The 22628-nt window shown below is 34.0% G+C and overlaps 1 protein-coding gene across 2 annotated transcripts; it reads right to left on the minus strand.

Moving 5' to 3' along the window:
* Positions 1-3659: 3659 nt before the first annotated feature.
* On the minus strand, positions 3660-9249 carry LOC137823793 (uncharacterized). 2 transcript variants are annotated; one of them, XR_011083162.1, is made up of 10 exons: positions 8606-9249; positions 8152-8197; positions 7872-7980; positions 7695-7740; positions 7511-7609; positions 6467-6535; positions 6047-6380; positions 5781-5926; positions 4049-5687; positions 3660-3966 (listed from the first exon to the last, which is right to left on the minus strand). XR_011083162.1 is itself a non-coding variant. In XM_068629066.1 (9 exons), exons 1-9 carry the CDS (start codon positions 9011-9013, stop codon positions 4278-4280), a joined length of 2667 nt encoding a protein of 888 aa, XP_068485167.1. In that variant the 5' UTR covers positions 9014-9249; the 3' UTR covers positions 3660-4277. The 2 variants fall into 2 exon arrangements, 1 of the variants encoding a protein (XP_068485167.1); XM_068629066.1 differs by having other exon boundaries at positions 3660-5687.
* Positions 9250-22628: the final 13379 nt, after the last annotated feature.

Raw genomic sequence — 22628 nt, forward strand, 5'->3', positions numbered from 1 at the left:
AAGAACTTGTTTTGTGAGTAATAATATATAACAATCAATAAGCTAAATCTCATTCCTCTTAATTCAATGCATTAGATGATTCCATTTATATCAACCTTGGATTTTACCTCTAAAAATAAGTAATAATGAGTGATATTTATGAGAGCTTCTTTCAAACTCCTTCAACCCTAGGTTCTTCCATATACTTTCTAAATTCTATTGTTATGTTTAAATTAAATAATTTTCGAATACAGATTAATTTTCCTTGAGCAGATATTCAAAATTTAGATTTTCTTAAATTCCTTTTATAAGCTCAATAAATTTGACTAGAGGATTTTAGATCAAAAGTTTTCTCAATCTTTTCACTTTGAGAAAAACAGAGAAAAAAAATTATCCGCAAAGAATAAATAAAATGAAATGAGACACTTCAGAGGTGTCACAACCCTTATATAAACACTTTAAGAGTATCTCAACCCCTATACAATAAATGGTCAAGACCAACCTGTTCAACACCTGACCTCATACATTTATCTGACTCTACAAACCACCAAACTTAATCCTCAAAAGAATGGTAGACCACATCAAAATAATTCAGCATCTATTCTAATATGGTCCTTATAGTCAATTTTTAAACAAAATTGGACAAAAGACAATACAAACATAATATCCCCTAAACAACCGGAATCCAACAATAACATTTAGAAAACAAATTCTCTCTAAAAAAAAAGTCCCACAAAAACCTACTCAAAAGTGAGTCCACTTTCTTCAAAAAGAAACATATATTTTCATAGAATGGAGATGAATAAAAAATAAGAATGATATTATTACTTAATTAACCATCACATGAATCAAGTAGTTGGTCATAAAAGAAGTGCAATAAAGTGAAGAAAAGCTATCAAGTTTTGTGGTTACTTTACAATGAATCCTCCCTCGTGAATTCTTGTTCTTTAACACACAGGCTGTGATTTGAGATTTTGTCTATGAACTAGCAAATTATCTTAAAAATTAAGGATAAATTATATTTTTTTCCTTTTATTTTATTTCTAGTTTTGGTTTGGATTTTTTATTTTTGAGAAATATTCATTTTTGGTAAAATTCGTTTCAATATGTTCCTTTTAAAAAAAATATCATTTTTAAGATGAGATTTTTAACTATTTTCTTTACTTATTCAAGATATGAAATTTGTCATATTAGATCTATTTATTATGAAAACTGTGAAATCTAATAAATGTGCAAACAAAAAAGATCATAAATGAAAATTTAAAATATTAGATCTTTTTGGTTTGTTGTTATTCATCCAACATTGTTTTCATGTGATTTTTATACTTCATAACCATTTTTTATTTGAATATTTGTTGGTTTTTATAGTTTTTATGTAGGCAACTATATATTATTAGAATTTTTATATTTCATTAAACTCTTTTTATAATTTTTTATAAAAAATAACAAAAAGTAAGGTTTTCTGCATTCTTATTCTGTAAATATTTTAATGTTCCACAACACATTAATAAGGAAATTATACTAAATATGAAAATTTCTAATAGTGATAATAAAATAAGTCTAACGTCTTAGTAAAAGGTTTAATGTATATAAATTTAAAAGTTAATTGTTTTGTCTTAAGAAAACTCACTAGATTTGAAGAAAAGGAAAATATTATATGATACAAGATATCAATAAAACTCTAATTTTAATTGAAAACAAAAACAAGTCTAACAAACTGTTTCGGCCAAAATAAATCCTTGTATATGATATTTAAAAGGTTTTATATCATATTAATAGTACACCAAATATATATATATATATATATATATATATATATATATATATATAAACTCTAAACTATGAGATTATATTTTGGTACTTTTAAAGATTGACAATTTATGATGCAACAATCAAAATATCATTGTTTTAGTAATATTTTAGCTAATCAGAGATATAATTAATGTTCTTTCTACATCATTTTGAATATTAAAATAGTTAATCTTCAAATAACAACTTTTTATCGTCTAAAAAACAAAAATTTAATATGCTAACATTATCAGCTATGCTTTGACAACAACTAAAAAGATAAAAAGTTCATAACCTAGAAGCTTTCAGGAGGTTATAAAAGTGTAGAAAGTGAATTAAGGCACGTTGTTATAGGACTGATGACAAAAGATTTTACATAAATGGAGAGGGTAGACTAATGAGATCTTCACACCTATTGCAAAACACTATTTAATAATGATTTTGATGTCTATTATTAACTAATATAATCTGATGGTGGAACAGTTAGATGTTAAGACAACTTTTATGCACGAAATATTGGAGGAGACCATTTACCCATGACATAGTTGCTATATAGGGATGCAGACATTTTGTATGTATGTTTTTACATGGTTAGTAACTGCACTTTCCTGAAAATCTAGTTTGCAATCGGTGGTGACTTTATCTACTATATCGCACTCACATAGGGATAAATGAGACAATGTGATTGAACTGAACAATTGAAGAGCTGAGTATTGTAAAAAATTATGTGATTATTCATTATGATAATCACAATACTATGAATCTAATTGCTCATTAAATCTACCACGAAAGGATTAGAGACATTAGACTACTCTTTGTGAAAGACTTTTTAAGGAAGGAAAATCACGTACATGTGTTGAAAAAATTCTTTCCAAGATCAAAGTTCAAATAATACTTGGAGCATTAATTTTTCAAAAAAAAAAAATAATCTTTCACTGCTTTGTAGCTGTTTTGTGACAGTGATTCATGCTCTCAAAATTATTTTCAAATAAAAATTACTTTTGAAAAGAAAAACACAAAGAAAGCTAGCCAATTCCAAAAGTTTGCAACACGAAACCTGAGCAAGGTCCTTCCACGTCAATTTGTTATGCTTAGGTGCCATTATGATATATGAGCCACGAATCCTTGCAAATTTGGAAATTGGAAGCTCCAAACTTTCGAATTTTGGTTTCATTATTTAGTGTAACTTGAGTTGGTTCAGTGTCCCCATATACCAAACTACTTTTGTACTCCAATTATGGCCTTCACCTACCATCATCGCTCAATATAAGGCCATTTTCTCAAAGCTTTTATTCATATACTTCCAAAACACCAAAGATCCACTTTAGGGGTGAGACAAGGATGGGAATAAGTAATGTGCAGGTCATCCATAGCTTCTGACCTAATTCATGAATCATTTTTGTTCAAAAACTTTATTCACATCTCTCTCTTTTCAACCACTTTTTCACCCACTTTATCTTTTCAAGATTGCTTCATGTTATTATTTTAAGTATGAAATAAATATTCAATTCATACACCATCAATAATCATGAAATAATATGTACTATAATAAATCTATGTCCCATTATCATTAAATATTGATATAAAATGTTCTGAAAGTTATTTACAATGATTTAAACTAACAAATTTAGAAAACTAAAACAGAATAAATTCGTATTTATGAGAATTAGGAGACTTAATTTAGCTCATTCCATATAAATGAATCATCATCAATCTAGAATAACTTTTAATCAAACAAGCAAATTCAACCTCCATTTTTCCATGTTAGTGCTCGGTTTTATACTTGTAAATTATACTGTTTCTCAACCTAGAAATAAATTTACACGACACCAGAAAACCTAGTACAGAAGGGGTGCATGGTTTTGCTTAAATGTTGAAGCTGCAGAATCGGGTAAAACAGAGAAAAACAAGTTGAGGTTTTGCATTCGAGAAATGTACAGAATAATAGCAGCATTAAGAACTAAGTGATGCCTTCCCATCTATTCAGATAAACAAGTAATCATAATCGAATGAAATCAATATCTAGGCAACCGAATCTCAACCATCTGTAAAGAATGTACAAGGCATCATCAACAGGATTTTTCGCCCGCTAATTGAAAAATCTAAGCAACGCTCGATCATGAACGACTCCTAATGTTTCATAGGGTTTCAGCTCCTGGAGAGAACATAGACATGCTGCATTCACTCGGTAATCCTCATCTGGAAAAGATGAAAAGTAGTGAATTTGTCTTCTGGCAAATCCACTCAAATTTCTGAAACTAAGCAAACTCATTGGATTTACCTTACGCCAAATCCCTTTTAAGAAAACCATAAGATCCCCAACATAAGCAGCATCCAAGGGAAAACAATCTTCCCAATTGGTTTCATCTCTCCCTAAAGTAGTAAAATGGTAGCCCTTTTCCTCATTTAACAAGGCCTTTGGGATCAAAATTGACGTCCAACGACAGGAGCCGAAATTCCATAATAAGTCAATCTTGTGGATACATCCACAACAGAAATACAATAACATGTCACAGTTGCAAAGCAAGGTCTGGTTGCTGAGAGTCAACCAGCACACCAGATGATTGTTTCGCAGGTGACCCAGGAGGTTGGAAACCAATGTTCAGGTCAGGAGGAAGTGTTTCCTGTTTCTGTCTTGGTTGACTGTGAGGTCGGATACCCCGCCAAGGTGGTATCTGAAATCTTGACAAGTCAGAAGCTGCTACTTGAGGGAAAGCCATAGGTCTGTTTGGAAACGGTGAAGCACCAACTGGTTGAATAGGTTGAGATTGGGGTACAAGTGCCTGAAATGGAAAATTGTTCTTCTCAGACTGGAAAGGAGTTCCACCAGGAGAAAACTCTCCCCTAATTCGTGGGAAGGGCTGATGGAACTCTCGCGCTGGGTTGTACAATGAATCTGCAGAAATCTGATTTTTGGGTGAAGTAGAAATTTCAGGTCCTTGTTTAAAACCTGCTGCACCAACAGACATCCATGCACGGGCAGCTGCTGCTGAAGCATTGCTTGAATCCTCTCTACGTCCTGATGGAACTGATGGTGTCACTGGTGGGGTGTCAGCAGGGGAATGATTGGATGAACTAGAAGTCTGTTGTTTTTGTGTCTTTTCGGCTAACATCCTCATCAACTGAACTGGGTCACTAAGAGTCTGCTCCTGCCCATGGGTAACATAGGGAGATGATCTGCCTGGTTGATTTGATGTACTTTCGGATGATGCACCAGGCATCCGTCTGTTTAAACTAGTACCCCTTACTTTTCCATTGGGTAACTCTCCACTAACAACTCCGTTGGTGTCTGGCTGCTTGAAAGGCATAGAAGGTAAAATAGTCAAGTTACTAGGTATCATTTCTCTGGGCTTAGACGCTGCTGCAGGAGTATTACTTGTAAGCTTTGCAACTAGACTGGCATTTTTATGATCACTGGAGGGTAAAGAGTTTAATTCCACTTGTTTCAAACCCTTGTTCTCAGACTTGTTGAGGTTCCTAGTTTGGACATTGGGCTGCTGATAAAAGATATTGTCATGAGAATTGGGTCTTGGTATAGCAGAACCAAACAAAGATGATTTGCCATCTGATGTAAGCCCACTACTAGAACATACTGAAGGCTGTTTTCCCTCATGGATTGGTCCATTAACAGGATGTTCCATGGTGGATTCCACATTCTTACAATTTTTGTCAACCTTTATTAATTCAGCAGTAGACTGCAACTTAGTCCCCAAACTAGGTTGTTGCTGGGCAAGATTATCAAGCTTTAATACTGGTGTTGGAAGTGGTTCATACTCTCCAACCCAACCAGGACCAAATTTACAGCCAGGTGGGAGTGCATGCTGAATCCTCTGGGAAGCGATTTTCCAAGCTGTAGGTCCTAGAGTAGCAGCAAAACGAGCCAAACTCCTGGCATAGGAGTGTTCAGCTTGAAGTCCAACCTGGTACCAAAAATATACAACATTGATGCTTTAAAAAACATAAGAAAGCTTTATTCAAGGATTTGAATTCACTTCTTTTCTTTAGATACATACAGTAACTAGCTGCTTCACTTCACCCTCAAATGTCGTAAATACAGAATCCGATCTAGTAACTGGTGGATTGGGCATATTATAAGTTGAACGACGTTCCATATCTTGCATAGATGGTTTCCTTCCCGACTTGGAGAGCATACCCCTCCCTGAAACAATAAAGCAACAGTCTCAGAAGAGAATAGCTAGAAGATGACAGAAATATCCAACTGAAATTAAACAAAATTGAACAATGAAGGCATGAAAGGGCTTGATCTCTTCTGTGATACCTGATATGTAGTCTTCTGCTTTCTCTTGATTTGCATCAATCACGAAAGCATTCCCCTCCACAAGGCCATCAATATTACCAGGCCTTTCACAAACGATGCCTTGCATTGGATGGGATGTTGGCAACACATCTCCAATAGTAGCAAGAGTTGCACCTGAGGAAAAATCAGAGCCAACAGGTTCCTGTGAAGTATGACCAAATGGCTTCTTTGCTGGCTTCTTAACCAGGGAATTAGATCTAGTTTTTTGTTCAGACTTCAGCTCACTCTGTGAGCGATCCAAGTCAAACCGTAACTTTTCAAACTTTTTCCTTGCCAGTTCTTGTATCGATCTTGCCTGAAACAAATATAGGGATCATACAGCATGCACAACAAAATAGCTACTCGCAATCTTTTTTCAAGGGAAAACAGTAAATTCTATACCTGTTTGTGGTATATAGTCTCCGCTGCATTGTATTGCATTGCATTCGAGCAAATCAAAAACACATCACTCTGCATTCAACAATTGCATCCAAAATTTAATGTAATTAATACCGTAACATTTATTTGTCTTTCAAAATATCACTCAACCAGGAACACGTACAGTTTAAAACTGGTTTAGATGATAATAAAGGTTAGCCTAGTGCACAAGGTGCTTATCTGGATTTTGGGATGATTGATGCACACAACCTGACCCCAAGCAAACAGATTGTTTTCCAAAAATTTGAACTTAGACCTCTAGGTCAGAAGCCAACAATCTTACTGTTGTGGTATCCTCCTTAGTTCAGATGATGGAGCAAACACATTCTTTTCTTGCATTTCTTAAACATCATTATGATAACAGGTTGTCTATACACAAAATTCATTTTCTTCTCCCACACCTTTTTATCATCTAAAATAGGGTTCAACCAGGAGTCATTAACAACAGACAAACTAACCAGGATAAATCCCCCCTACTGCCTATTAGCATCGACATATATTTTAATCTCCCATAGCCTCACTCATGGGTGACATTAGACATTTTTCCGGCTCTATGCACTAAGGTGCTGAACTGCAAAATTTTCACTAAATTAAGAAACTTTCATTTATTCATGCCAAAATAGACAAGCTACACTATGTCAATGCCTTAACCAAAACCCAATCTATCATTACATAGAAAATATACTCCTTTTGAGGAAATAAAAACCACAGTAATAAATTATGCTAAATTTCATACGATACCATTATTAGTTTACTCCTGCAAAAGTTTCCCACCAATATCAATCACAAACACAAATCGCTACTGCCAGCAACATCCCATTGTCAACAAAAGTGAGTAAAATCCTGACAGACTCTATTATACTGACAAGTAAGCCACTTAAATGTTTCCCCTCACCCCAATTGCAAGCAGCCTCGGGCTCTCAACCCACTTAATAATCAAATAGAAAAAACTATCAGAATCTCAGAAAGGAAAAGAAACCTCTCCAAACAGTTGACACATTTACACACCTCAAATTGTTCAAAGGTAGAATAGGATCCATTTGCCAACTTCTTCCTCACTGTGGCAAAGTCCATTGGATGCTCAATTACATCATGATAATCAGGAAGCTGCATTGAAACAGAATTTCAGCTTTCAACTTAGATTGCCTTCCAAAAGCAAGATTAAAATTCGAAGGAAGAAAAGACCGCACACCTCTTCTGGATCAACCGGCTCCGCATACACACCATATGTGTCCTTCCTGACAATTCACCAAAAGACATCACATCAGCATGCACCAATATAAGTTGAAGATGCTATAATAATCATTCACCACAACTCAAACCAAAAAGAGTGCAAGAAGAAAGAAACTGTTTATCGAAATCCCCTTACTTCTGAAGCTTGTCAAGGATCAACTCCAGGGTCCTCTTGTCAGGCAACGGAATCCCAGGTTGAATCCCAGGTGGAATCCCAGGTGGAAGCTTCGACGGAGTTCCTAAAACTAGAAACAGAACAGAACAAATGAACCCAGTTGAGAAACTTACAGTGGAGGATACGGTAACAAAAACATCGTCACACCCGTTTCAGTGTACAACAAGGTACACAAAGAAAAAGTGGGGAAATCCGAAATAAGAATTACATTACAACCGAAACCATAAATCCCTACACACACCTGAAGCTGAGTGGAGCCCTTTAGAATCCACTTTTCTGCCCTTTGCCTGTCACAAGAAACCACACACAATTAATAACGCAACCCAAAACTACAAAAAAGGCAAATACTGCGTTTATATAAGAAAATGATGCGATGGAGACAGAGACAGAGACAGAGACAGACAACAATGCGTCCTAGGTTATCTTATCTATAGTCATAGACAGGGAGAGAGAAAGAGGGTTAATAAAAATGAAAGAAAACACAATCAGAGAGAGTGTGCATGTGTGTGATAGTTTTGACAGTTGACGCGTTAGTTATCTCCCCCAAAATCCCGACACAGAGAGAGAAAGAGAAAGCCCTAGAGAGAGAAACATAATTCAATTATGGACCAATTGGTATCAAAAAATTCTGAGGTGGACACTGAACACACACTCTTCTCCTTAATCTCAAAATTTCCAGCACTTGTGTTCGTTACCTCACGCTCTTCTTCCTGCTCCTCCGCCTCCTCATTCCCCTCCTCATTCCCCTCCTCCTCCTCCTCCTCCTCCCCCTCCTCCTCCTCCGCTTCCTCCGGCGCGTGCACCTCACGCGCCCCTGCATGACTCGGCGCGTCGTCCTCCTCGTCATCGTCCTCCTCCTCGTGGTTGTTGAGCTTCACCACGAGCTTGAGCTTTTTCTTCTCCCGCCTCCTCTCGTCCTCCTCCTCGTCCTCATCCTCCTCGTCAAGGTAGTCGTCGTAGTCGATGTTGTAGCGCACATTCCGGCGGCGGCGGCTCCGTCGGAGGTCTGGCTGGGAAGCCGCCGGAGATTGACCGGAGCGTCGAGCTAGATCTGTCTTGGAGGGACGCCCCTTCTTCTTCCTCCGCACGATCTGACCCATCATCTAATCTATGGCTGTTGTTGTTGGTGCTGCGTCTCTCTCTCTAAAACCCTGTTTCACTCTCTCTCTTCTCTTGCTTTGGAACACTCCATTATTTTCGAGGGTGCTTCTCTTGGCTTTTTTCGAGAGGCTCAGTCAGGTCCAACCCTGCCTGTCACCATCCGAACCTCAGCTTCGGTTCTTGGTGGGTGGGGTTTCTCACTTTCTCACTTCTACTGTACTACTGCTTCTATCATTTCTTTCTCCCTGTTTATTGTTCTATTTATATAACACCATAATTAATAAATTAATTAATTAATCTTTCACAATTTTAGTAAAATATCTCTATCTCAGCAACACATTAATCTTTTTTAAATATTTTATTTTTAAATTTTGAATAACATAACTCCTTTTCTATGTCTTTAATGAAATAACAAAAAAAATTAATTACATTCAACACAAAAACATATATAACCTATAAATATATATTAAAATATGCAAACATTTCAAAAGTATCACAAGTAACTCAGCTAAAATTATTTTTTAAAGAAAACATTAAATAATTTATTTAATTTTTATGAAAAATATTAATTATCATTTTACTCAAAACATTGTCAGGTCCACGGAGTTGCAGATATTCATTAGTTATCTCATTTTTTTCATAAACTATATTGAAGAGTGGGTTGTCTCGAGATTCAATGTGTCATATTAACACAATTTTTCATCAAAATCCGCGTATAACTTTGAATACAGATAGACAACAACTTATATAAAAATAAATATATTTTTTTTTGTTATTTCTTTAAAGTTTTAGAATAACATTTTTACAATTTAATGACATATTTTTATTTCAATAATTATTATTATAAAAATATTTCCAGTGAAAAAAAATAGATATTATAGTATTAGAGTAGATCGGATATAATTAAAATGATAGTTAAGTATTCTATTATTAAAGTGAAAAGTGTATAAAAATTAAAAAAAATAGTTATTTAAATTTTATTTTAAAATAATTACAATTTTTCTAAAAAAAAAATATTTTGTTTTCTCACTAAATTTTAATCATATATTTCATCATATGTAATTAAAGATTATCTTTGGACTCCTGACAATGAATATAGTATAGATAAGTTCAATTCTACTCATTTTTCTCCTTGAGTGTTTTAAGTTTTTTTGTTTACTTGGATAGATGTTATTTGCATGTGGTACCGCATGATTAGTCAATGTTAGTTCAGAGTGCTAATGATGTGTTCATATAATTTATTAGAATTTTTAGGAGTTGGGGCTCTTTGTGACTGCACATACTTCGAACAACTAGTTTTACCTTTTAATAGAATATTAGGTTAGAGGATTTGAATGTGAAAGTGGCATGATCACAAGTTACAAATTTCTCTTATAGGATTTGTTGTGTAAAATAAATATTGATTGATTGAGATTGATTTTGAAAGTATAGAGATAATAGATAATTTGGTAATTTAAATGTTAATTCTAGTGTTGAGAGGACTATTGAATGTTATTGAGTTGTGTTATGAATTGTTTAAAGTGTAAATAACAATGAAAGTTTTTGACTTATTTCAACAAGTGTATCAAATCATAAGTAATAATTTATTTTAAAAAAACGAATATTGAACTCATAAGGAACAATTCTCTTAAAATTTTAATGTGTAACATTCACTAAATATCGAAATATGTACAAAAATTTAATTCATAATATATTGTCATTGTTTGAATAAAGTTTGCATGAAAACTAAATAAAACAAAGTAAAAGATTATAAGAATTCAATTAATATGATTGGGATTGAAGTTAATCCTTCTAACTCATCTATATTTTGGATAAATAAAAATATACAATATTTTTACTTAATTGATATTGATGCAACAAAAAAAAAAAAGATCATCCACATTGATTCATCAAATATAAAACTATTAAGATTATCTCTTAAATATTGATTCCTCAACTAGTTAGAAAATTTCTTATCATTAAGAATAGATGTTATAAAGCATTCGGTATATTAAAATATATTCTCAGCATAATGTATCAAATATTTTCATTTAGGTCAAATCATTATAAATACTTCCCATTCAAATCCAATTATCTAATTCAAGACTAAAATTTCAAGCTTTAATCGTAAAATGAAAATACCAATATCAAATAGGAACAAAATATCATATATAAATATTACATGAATTCGTTAGAGTTTGAAAATATTACATTCAATCCCAAAAGAAAAGAATTAGTCATTCATGGTAGTCATTACATGCACCAAAAGATGATGAAAAAGCAAGAGAAAATAAATCCATAGCGTTTCTCCTTGACGACTACTTCCTAGGGTTTCCTTCTAGTCTCCTTTGTTTTACCATGCCTTCGTATTTAACCTAATTTGGGTTTGGGTTTTGTGACATCTCGCTTAAGCGAGATCATTAATTCAAATAATCCCCACTCTTCAGAGCAATCTCACTCAAGCGAGCCCTAAACGAGACTTAAGCGAGTTCTGGGCAAGTTTTAGGCGAGTTTTGAGCGCTTTCTAGGCAAATTCTGGGCGAGCATTGATATTGGAATCAGGTTTGCCTCTGGACCATTCTCGCCTAAGCGAGACAAGCTCGCCTGAGGGAGAATCCTGTGTGTCCAACTCTTTGCTTTCTATCTTCTAACACCTCTTTATTCGTCTTCTAGCTATCTACTCATCTTTCCATAATTTCCTGAGATTAATACAAAATTGGGATGAAATAGCTTCATTACTCTTATTATTTAAAATATATCATTAATGTCAATTCTTCACAAATTCAGTTTGGATGATAAATAAATCAACAATTAAACCATAAATATCTAGCTTTTTACATGGCATTTCACTAAATAATGGCACTTATAAACAAAGATAGTATTTTGATAGCTTGTAATTTAAATGTTAATTATGATGCTGAAAGGATTCTTAAATGTTATTGAGTTGTGATATGATTTGTTTGAAGGGTAAATAATAATGAAAGTTGATTTTGAAATGAATGTTATTTAAAATTCTTGATTATATATATGATGTCTTTTGAGTTTGTGCCATCCGAGTGTTTTTAGCCAAGTCGGTCAAATTACTGACCTGCCATTTGGGTGTTCTGGTCTATTCGGTCAAATTATCGACCCCAGTAGCCAACGAAAGGATTAGGTTTCGTTTGTTGACCTGGCAGGCCACGTTATGCTGGCTGGTTAAAGTTAGATTACAAAACGTGTTAGGTACAGCACGAAGGCACTCCTTAGAGAGAGAGAAGATGACGAAGTGGAAAACGTGAAGGAGAACGTGGTGAAACCGAGACGAGGACGTGGAATGGAGAAGAGAATAAAAACGGGAGGTAAAGGGGAGAAAAGGGGACGACATTTTAGGAGGAGAGTGGGATGTAAATAGAAGAATAGAGTGTAAACAGGAGAGAGTCGAGAAAGGAGAATTAAGTGTTCTGGCGAGGTAGATCACATCACAACTTGGCCAAAACAAGTTCAATGAGAGTACAAGTCAAATTCTAAGCAAGGTCGTATCATATTGATCTTATATGTTTTATAAAATATAAATTTGAGCATTGGGTGAAAACTTGAAATTTAGTTAACAGGACAAATTACCTTGCACTCAACTTTCTTTTGCTCAAGTGTGAATGAAGAAAAAAATTTAGTTTGCTTTCGGGTCCTTTTTCGCTCAATAGAAAATGAAGTAAACATTTAGCTTACTCTCCTGTTTATTTTTGCTCAAGCAAATGAATTTTCTCTCAAGCGAAAATAATAGTGGAATTGGACTTAGTATATCCTTTTTGTTCAAGTGAGGTCATGTTCGCTCAAACTAAAAAAACTTTTATTGATTTTTGTTTGTTTGGTTATTGTGTAATAATTTTTTTATTTATAGTGAAGTTTATTTATACATGTAAAATTTGAATATTTGATATTCAATAAGTGTATGATGTGTGAAATGACTTATGAATCTAGTGGAAACGGAATCGAGACATAACATTCTTAGGAAATGAACTTTTGTGCTAAGATTGGTTAACACACGCATCTAGTGGTATATTGAAATCATGTAGATGAAGATTATCAGGTGATGATAGTCAAAGGATGTTCGTATGATTGATTTTGCGATTTGAAGATAATTGGTCTAATAAGTCATATTGATTAATCTGTCATATAAGGTGATTTGATACTGATATTCTTATGTGCATAATTGTGTGGATTTCACTGCGGGATAGCATGACATATGCAAATTTATGACTCTGAATTAATGCATAAGTCTTTCAGAAGTAGAGTTAAATATTTATGTATTTTTGTTAATGGATTTCTTATGTGACCGGTACGGACTACGAGTTAATTTTAGACACATCATTGTTTATTTAAGTTGTAAGACATGAAATGTGATTAATTATGTTTGTGATTGTACTTATTGAAAGTTAGCTCCAATTATAATGAAGATTTTAAAAATGTTAGCTTACCGTTTTTGTTTTGTGTTTGTTTTTAAACATGTGATTATTGTGTGTTGCCCGGGAACAAATTATGTTGCAAGGAATCTGAGTGTTTTACATTCCTTTTGATATTTTGTTTTGTAATATATTTATATTTTAAATTCCCTAAAAAATATATATTTTTGCAATAATTTATGAATGATTTATATATATATAGTTATATATTTACTTACATGATATAATATTTAAGTGATGATATAGTATTTAGGTATGTAAATAGGGATGATAAAAGATTAAATATTTTTTATTTTAAAATAATTTTTTTAAAATAATGGTCATATATATAATAATTTTTATTCAATATATATAATTTACCTTTCAATAAATAAAAATATTTTTTATTTAATAAAATAGATAATTGAATCATTTTTCTTTATTTCATAATAAATAAATAATTTGTATTTAAAAAATTATGGATACATAATTTTTAATACTGTTTTTATAAATTATATATTTTATTAAAGTAATAAAATTATATTTTTTAATATAATAAAAATATGAATACACATAAACGTGTTTTCACAAGTAAATAAAGAAAGAAAAAAAAATTAATTATTCATTCAAAAAATATAACACGAATTATAAAACATATTAATTATTTTAAACTATATTTATTAAGAGTGAGTAAAAAATATTTTTATTTGTTGGGAGTTATATGTCTGAAACGCGTTTGAAGTGCTTTTCATCACTTTGCAAAAATGATTTAATGAGTACGCGTAAATCCACCTCAGCTTAAACACTAAATTAATTAAAAATTTGTCTGCTTCAGATTAATTAATTAATGTCATAATTAAGATTAATGAGTACTTTTAAATCCAGCTCAGTTTAACTAAACGTTACATATTAGAGTAATGAGTATGAATAATTGATATGGTTTTATTCAGTTAATTACAGTTTCTTCTGTGTTCAGATTAATTATTTAAAATTATAAAGTGGATTAAAATGTGTAGTTACACCTCAGATTAAACGTTACTAATTTATTAATATCTTAGACTAATTTTTTGTGTGTGATATTGTATTATAATAGTTAATTTAATAAATTTTATTTTTAATTCTCCTGTGTAACAATATGCAAATATGCAGTACAAGAAAATCATTAAAGAGAAATCTTGAAGAGAAAAAATAATTAGTTATTATAGTGACTAAATTAGATATTATTTTAAAAACTATAAAAATTATTGGTATCTAATTAGGTATCTAAATTTTAACTACCAATTATTTATATTATAAATTTGGTGTTCTGGTTTAATCAGGTTTACAATAAAAAATAATAATTAAATAACATGATAAATTGGAATAATAACTGTTTGTTAATAAATGTAATTAATTTAATTTTATTTGATAATCATTTAATAATATAATTAATGATTTTTTGTTTAGGATAACAAATTTTGATAAGAGATATTTTAGAGAAAAAAAAAGTAAAATTACTTTGAACAAATTTTAATTTTTACTTCCTGTGTTTTTAAAAAGCAGTATATATATATATATATATATATATTAAAAGTGGTATTCATAAAAACTAAAAGTGTAAAAATACATAACGTAAGAAATGTGTTTTAACCCCAATAAGTTATTTCTTAACCTATTTCATATTTATAATTTAGTTTGATCATTGTAAAATATTTATTATTTCGTAAGAAATGATGTTGATGTCTTGTCAAAATATTTATTATTTTTAAATTTGTGCTATGGTCTCTTTGAATAATTTATTTTATAGTTTTGTTTGTACTTTATTATGACTAGTTAGATTGTTAAAACTAGGAACTTAGGCGTGTAGTTTTAGTTATTTTGGTAAATGTTTACCATTACATATATAAAAAAGGTAAGTATTTATCTAAAAGAATAAAACAAAATGGTGCAATGACATATAAATGAAGACTAGCTAATTGTTATATATGGTCTTTTTTTATAGTGTGAGTGATAATATTGGATAATAAAAGCTTTGAATTGGTGAAAAAAATGGGTTAGTGATAATATTGGATAATAAAAACTTAGAATTGGTGGAAAAATGGGTTGGATTTTTTAAAAGTGTTAATCTTTTAAATTTGCATTGATTTGGTCTATTTTATTTATGATACTTTTTGAAGAGATGTTATGTTTATAGAATTAAAATGAGCTGTTATTAATATTTTATATGATTTTTTTTACATTAATTTCTTTATATATTATTTAATTCATCGTATTACTGCGATATTCAATTTTTTTTACTTTATTTTGTTAGACATTTAATTTTTATTTAATTAGAATATTCAATTTATTTTTATTGTTGTTGCTTGTATTTTATTGTTTAACCAGTTATATCAATGATCGCAATTAAATAAATAGATTTTAAAAAATTGCAAAGAAAAGAGAGTTTTTCTTAAAAATTATTGAAATGATATGGGTTAGGCTATTAGAAAAAATATCAATTTTAGAAAAAAATTGAACAATTTTAGCCTCTAATGTTAGGGTACCTACTTCATATTATATATATACTCACTTGTTTGATATGTTTTCATTCTTCTTTGTTAAGAAGAAGCATTGATAAAACAATGAACAAGAAAAATAAGAAAGGTTCATTGTTAGGAACTATTTATTTGATATGCATGTAATAACTTTACATCTTATTTAAATAAAAGATTGTAAAAGTTTAGAAGTAACTGTGTTGGAAAGTTGAAAGAATATGAACAGAGACTGAGTCACCTTGCCAGTCACTTTTTGTGTTGGTTGCATGTGGAACTTTCTCATGGGTTGCTCACCAATTTAATGTTCTTTCTTTGTTTTTTTTTTCTAAAAATATTTTTAATTCATGATTGTTAAATATTTTAACTAAAATAAACAAAAGTTTCTATTGAAAAAAAAGTTTAAATTAAGTGTCTATGTGAATGTACCTTTTGGGCTGATTCTTTTTGAGTGCAATAATATTAAATATTTATTTGGGAATTCCTTTCCAAGCTCCTAAAAATGATAAAATCAATGCAACATTTTATTTGTTTAATATGCAAAATTTAAAATTGATATTTTATTAGTATTTGTATAATTTGAAAAAAAAAGTTTATTTTACTCTCTGTTATAAACAATGTTTAAAATTGTGTTTATGACTTACAACTAAATTCTTGCATGCCTTAATTACAATGTTCTGTTATGTACAGTGGAGCAAGTGAATACACAGTGATTTTTAAATGCCTTAATTACAATAATGGAAGTTCTGACTTGAAAGATTTGGGTTCAGATTACTATGTCAATTGTCTTTTTCATAAAATGCCACACAAAGATGACTTGTAACAAAAGAAACCTTACTCCTACTTGCTTACTTAGAATTTGTATAATAACTTTTATTTTTCTGATTTGACAATAAAAAAATATAATATAAAATAAATAAGATTTAAGAGTATTTGGATCTCATGTGTTATATGTTCTACAAAGTATTTGAAAGAAAATGAAATTATGCAAGAATGTTAATTTTTATATGTTTAGGATTGTTGGATTTTTTTTTAGGTTACTGTGATATATCGTTGTTGAGACTATGGATTTTGTGGTTATTGGACAAGGTTGTACTTACTTTTGAGTAGGTTTTTGTGAGACTTGTTTTTTTGTGAAAAAATTTGTGTTGTAAATATTATTGTGGGATTCCGGTTGTTTAGGGGATCTTCTGTTATATTGTGTTTTCCCTCTTTTGATTAAAGATTGGCTATAAGAATCTTGTTATGATAGATGATGAATAATTTTGTGGTCTACCATTCCTTTGAGGATTAGGTTTGGTGGTTTGTAGAGTCAGATGGATGTTTGGGGTCAAGTGTTGAGCAGGTTGACCTTGGTCATTTTCTATATAAGGATTTAGACACTCTTGAAGTTGTTAAGCTAAGTGAACGGAAGAGAGAGAAAGAACTTATATTTCATTATATATTTCACTCACACCATATTACATGAAGCGTAGGGGTATATAAAGTACTACCCATGCAGTTACAGAAACGTCATTCAGTTATACACTTAACATCCCCCCGTAAGCTTATGGTTGAAGCAGGGACAACCTTGAGCTTATTTCGAACCCGAGAAAAACTGACGCCAGACACTGGCTTGGTGAGCAAATCAGCGACTTGGTAGCGAGCTGGGATGTGAAACAGCTGAACCTGCTTAGTCTGGACATTGTCCCTAACAAAGTGCAGGTCTAACCCAAAGTGTTTTGACTTAGAGTGCATGACAGGATTAGCACTTAGAAGGACAGCACCCAAATTGTCAGAGTAGATTCGAGGGATGGACGTGGGTATGTGAAGTTCGTGAAGAAGCGACCGGAGCCAGAGGAGTTCAGCCATGACCGCAGCGATGGCTCGATATTCAGCTTCAGTGCTACTCCGGGAGACACATTTTTGCTTGTGTGTGGACCATGCGATCAGATTGGAACCAAGGTAAACACAGAAACCTGTGGTGGACTTGCGGTCATCCAGGTCGGCAGCCCAGTCTGCATCGGCAAAGGCTAGGACATTCGAGGTAGAGGTACGGTGAAGAAGGAGACCATGGTGGACAGTGCCAGCAAGATACCGTAGAATGCGTTTAACAGCTTGCCAGTGATGATTCTGGGGAGCATGCATGAACTGCGCAACCTTGTTGACGGAGTAAGAGAGTTCAGGACGAGTGACAAGGAGATATTGGAGAGTGCCGACGACTGACCGATAGAGAGTGGGATCAGGAAAGGCCATAGATGAGTCTTGTTGAAGACGAACAGTGGAGATCATGGGTGTGGGCTGCGGATTGGAGGAGACCATGGTGGTTTTATGAAGGAGCTCGCGGATGTACTGTGACTGAGACAAATGCATGTCACCTGTGGAGGTACGTGTAACTTGGATACCTAGAAAATGATGTAGATTGCCAAGATCTTTTAAGGCAAAGCAGGAATGAAGGCTGGAAATGAGGGAAGTGATGGCAGGTAGAGAGGACCCAGTGATCAGGATATCATCTACATAAACGAGAACCAGAAGAGTGTGTGAAGAAGTAAAACGAACAAACAAGGAAGTATCACTCTTTGTAGGTGTGAAACCAAGAGTAAGTAATGTATTACTTAGCTTGAGAAACCAGGAGCGAGGGGCTTGTTTCAGCCCGTAGATGGCTTTGTGAAGCCGACAGACAAGGTGCGGATTTGCAGAAACGAAACCAGGGGGTTGTTGCATGTAAACACATTCACTAAGATCACCGTTAAGAAAGGCATTGTTGACATCAACTTGACGGACAGGCCAACCTGAAGTGACAGCATGGGCGAGCACAAGACGTATGGTAGTGTGACGAACCACAAGGCTGAAGGTCTCGGCATAGTCAAGCCCGTGCGTTTGATGAAAACCTTTTGCCACGAGACGGGCTTTACATCGATGAAACGAGCCGTCTGCATGGAGCTTAGTTTTAAAAACCCACTTGCACCCAACCAGCGATGCATTGGGAGGGAGAGTAGTGAGGGTCCAAGTATTGTTAGAGAGCAAAGCAGTGTATTCTTCGTGCATAGCAGTTGACCAAAGCGGGGAAGCAAGGGCAGTTTTGACAGAAGAGGGAATGTGAGGAATGGTGGGAAGAGAAGAGAGATACACCTTTGGTTTGTGAATGCCAACCTTTGCTCGAGTAACCATCGGATGAACGTTGGTTGTAGTGGAGACAGGAAGCAGTGCAGAGGACGCAGAAGTAGCAGTGGGAGGATCAGCAGGGGGAACCATAGGAAGAACATCAGAAGGTGCAGCAGGAGGTGAGGCAGAGGGGATAGCAGGAGGAGGAGGATGAGCCGGCACAACGGTGAGAGGGGGAGAGGGAGACACAGGAGGCAAGGCATCACCTGATGAGACAGCAAAGGGAAGCGAGTGTGCATTATAGGGAAAGTGAGTTTCATTGAAAATAACATTGCGGGAGATAATAGTTTTTCCATCTGCAGTGAGACAAATATAACCAGCACGGTGAAGACTGTAACCAAGGAACAAACAGCACTGAGAACGAAAGGCAAATTTACGTGTGTTATAGGGGCGAAGATTAGGATAACAAGCGCAACCAAAAACCTTAAAATGAGCGTAATTAGGAGTGGTGTGAAAAAGTTTTTGATGAGGCGTGTCACCTTGTATAGGGGAAGAGGGGAGAACATTAATAATATGAACGGCAGAAATAAAAGCCTCAGCCCAAAACTTTAGGAGAAGATGAGCATGAGCAAGCAACGCTAAACCCATGTCCACAATGTGGCAGTGCTTTCTTTCCACAGAACCATTTTGCTGGTGCGTGTAAGGGCATGTTAAACGGTGATGTATACCCTGTTGTTGGAGAAAGGGAGTTAAGGCAAGAAATTCACGTGGATTATCAGTTTGCAGATTACGGATTTTATGGCCAGTTTGGTTTTCAACCAAGGCTTTAAATTTTTTGAAAGCATGTGAAACTTGAGACTTGGTATGCAGAACATAAATCCATGTAAATTTGGTAAAAGCATCTAGAAAAGACACATAATAGCGAGCTCCATTAGAAGCAGGGACAGAAGCAGGACCCCAAATATCAGTATACACAAGTTGTAAAGGAGCAGTGTAGACAGTTAACGTAGTGGGATAAGGGAACTGATGACACTTAGCACGCGCACAGGCAGCACAGAAATGAAGATCATGCTTTACAGAGATATTACAAGACGAAAGAATTTTCTTTAAGGGTGTTAAATGGCAATGACCAAAACGCTGATGCCAGAGATTGATAGTGGCACTGTTTCCAGTAAAAGAAAGAGAATTAGCAGAGTATGGTGATGAAGCCTTTAAGCCAGGAAAGGTGTACAGCCCATCTTTAAGAGTTCCTTGAAGAAGGACTTGCTTCGTATCCTGATGCACAACATAACACGAGTGAGGGTAAAATATGAAGAAAACATTGTTATCACGAGAGAATTTTGAGACACTAAGGAGATTTTTTGTGATATCAGGCACGAGCAAAAGATCGTTTAAATGAAGGGACGTACTGTGAGTACCAGCGGATAAAGAAGCAGAGCCAATATGGGAGATGCACAAACCTTTTCCATTACCCATTTTAACCGTTTCAGAACCTGCAAAATGTTGTTTATTGGAATAAACAGAAGGAGAGTTGGTGATGTGGTGAGTAGCGCCACTATCCGGATACCAAAGAGGGTCATCCATGGAGGAAGGCGCACCAAGTATGGACGCGTCACTAGGAACACAATCCGGAGAAGAGTAAGAGGAATAATGTGTCGTCATATTATTAGACGAAGAAGGATGATACCGCTGCCAACACACATCCGCAGAGTGGCCATGCTTCTTGCAGATTTGACAAACAGGGCGAGACGAGACCCAAGAGTCAGTATGTGAGGGTCTGTAGTGGGAAAGACGTCCTGAAGTCGAAGGAGCATGCATGACGCCACGACCACCACGAGAGCCACCAGGCTTGCGGTGAGAGTTGCCATGGGTGGAACGCGTAGAAGTCCACGTAGCAACATCGGCTGTGGGCGGAACAGTGAGATGATCAACTTGAAGATGTTTAGCGAGACGCTCTTCTTGAGCTAACAAGAGAGCTTCGATTTCATCAATAGTGTACGCCTCTTTGCGGGACATGATGAAGGCAACAAAAGGATCAAAATCAGCAGAAAGTCCATCAAGAATTGTTTCCACATGGTCGTCAACAGAAACAGGGGCTCCTATGGCAGCAAGAAGATCAACAGTCTTCTTGATATCCAAGAGATACGTGGAAACAAAGCGCGCATTCTTGGGGTTCTTGAGACGCAATCGGAACTTCTTGATCTGTGCACGTGTGTTGGCAGCGAAATAGGTGTGAAGAACCTCCCAAATCTCAGCGGAGGAGTTCAGGCCCACCATCTTGGTGAGAAACGGTGTGGTCATGGAGGCTAACATCCATGCCACGAGCAAACTATCTTGCTGTTTGTATCGAGTAAAGGCAGGATTGGCACACGGGGTGGAGCCCTCAGTAACAGGTGGAAGAACAGAGGAAGGGACACAAGAGCCATCAAGAAAGTGAGAGAGGAGTAACCCATCAGTGGTTGCAAGGACCTGCTGCTTCCACAGCAGAAAGTTTTCTTCAGACAGTTTCAACGAAATTGGTGTGGTAAAGAAGTGAGGGGAAGAAAAAGAAGAGGAAGAAGAAGCAGAAACTGTGGACGTAGCGGAAGACATGACAGAAAAAAAAAAACAGGGAGCTCTTGATACCATGTTAAGCTAAGTGAACGGAAGAGAGAGAAAGAACTTATATTTCATTATATATTTCACTCACACCATATTACATGAAGCGTAGGGGTATATAAAGTACTACCCATGCAGTTACAAAAACGTCATTCAGTTATAGAAGTGTCTATATAAGGATTATGACACCTTTGAAGTGTCTCATTTTATTTTATTTATTATTTACAAATAAAAAAAGAGAAATACTTAAATTATATATAAAAAAAACCTAAAGAATAAAAATAGGAACCATAAACAAATTCATCTTACAATACCCTTCAAAATTTGAAGATTTCTTAGACAATATACAGAATATGTATCAAATTTGTGTATCTTCATACAAGAACTTTTACAATTTAAGAACTCGAGGATTGTATAGTAGCTAGGAACAAAATCATTATGAACATAGAAAAATGGGAAGAATATGGACAGTGAAGGTGGAACGAATGCAAATCAGAACACAAATATTGGCTCATGAATTGGGAGAGGGATAGTGGGATGAAGTATATAAATTGGTATGTGAAAATTTGAAAACTTTGTGTATAATATATACTTTCAGCATAGTTTTCAAAGCTAAAATACTGGGGGGACCATTGTGGACCTTAAATGTGTACAACTATACACTTTAAGAACATGAGGGTTTTGAAATGTCTTTAGGTTAAGAGAATTATTTGTGCAGGGAATATATACAAGTATATAGAAGCTTTTTACTTTTTGTGCTGAATGAGGCTTTCACTTGTTGGATATTGCACATTTTGATGTGGCTACCAATGCTTTACAACCCATCTATTAAATCAAACCATAAAAGAAAAAACAAAACAATAAGGATATGCATGTTTTCACCTTTTATTAATTGACTTCTTTTTAAAAAAAATATTTTCATTGAACAAATCTTCTAAAAAATTTCAATCTATTTTAAATAAAAAATATTTCTCTACTATTAAAAAATTGTAATTTGGAGTAATTCCTATTTGGTTGTTATTGTGATG

The sequence above is a fragment of the Phaseolus vulgaris genome, chromosome 8 (assembly GCF_000499845.2).
Source record: "Phaseolus vulgaris cultivar G19833 chromosome 8, P. vulgaris v2.0, whole genome shotgun sequence".
NCBI classification, from domain to species: Eukaryota; Viridiplantae; Streptophyta; class Magnoliopsida; order Fabales; family Fabaceae; genus Phaseolus; species Phaseolus vulgaris.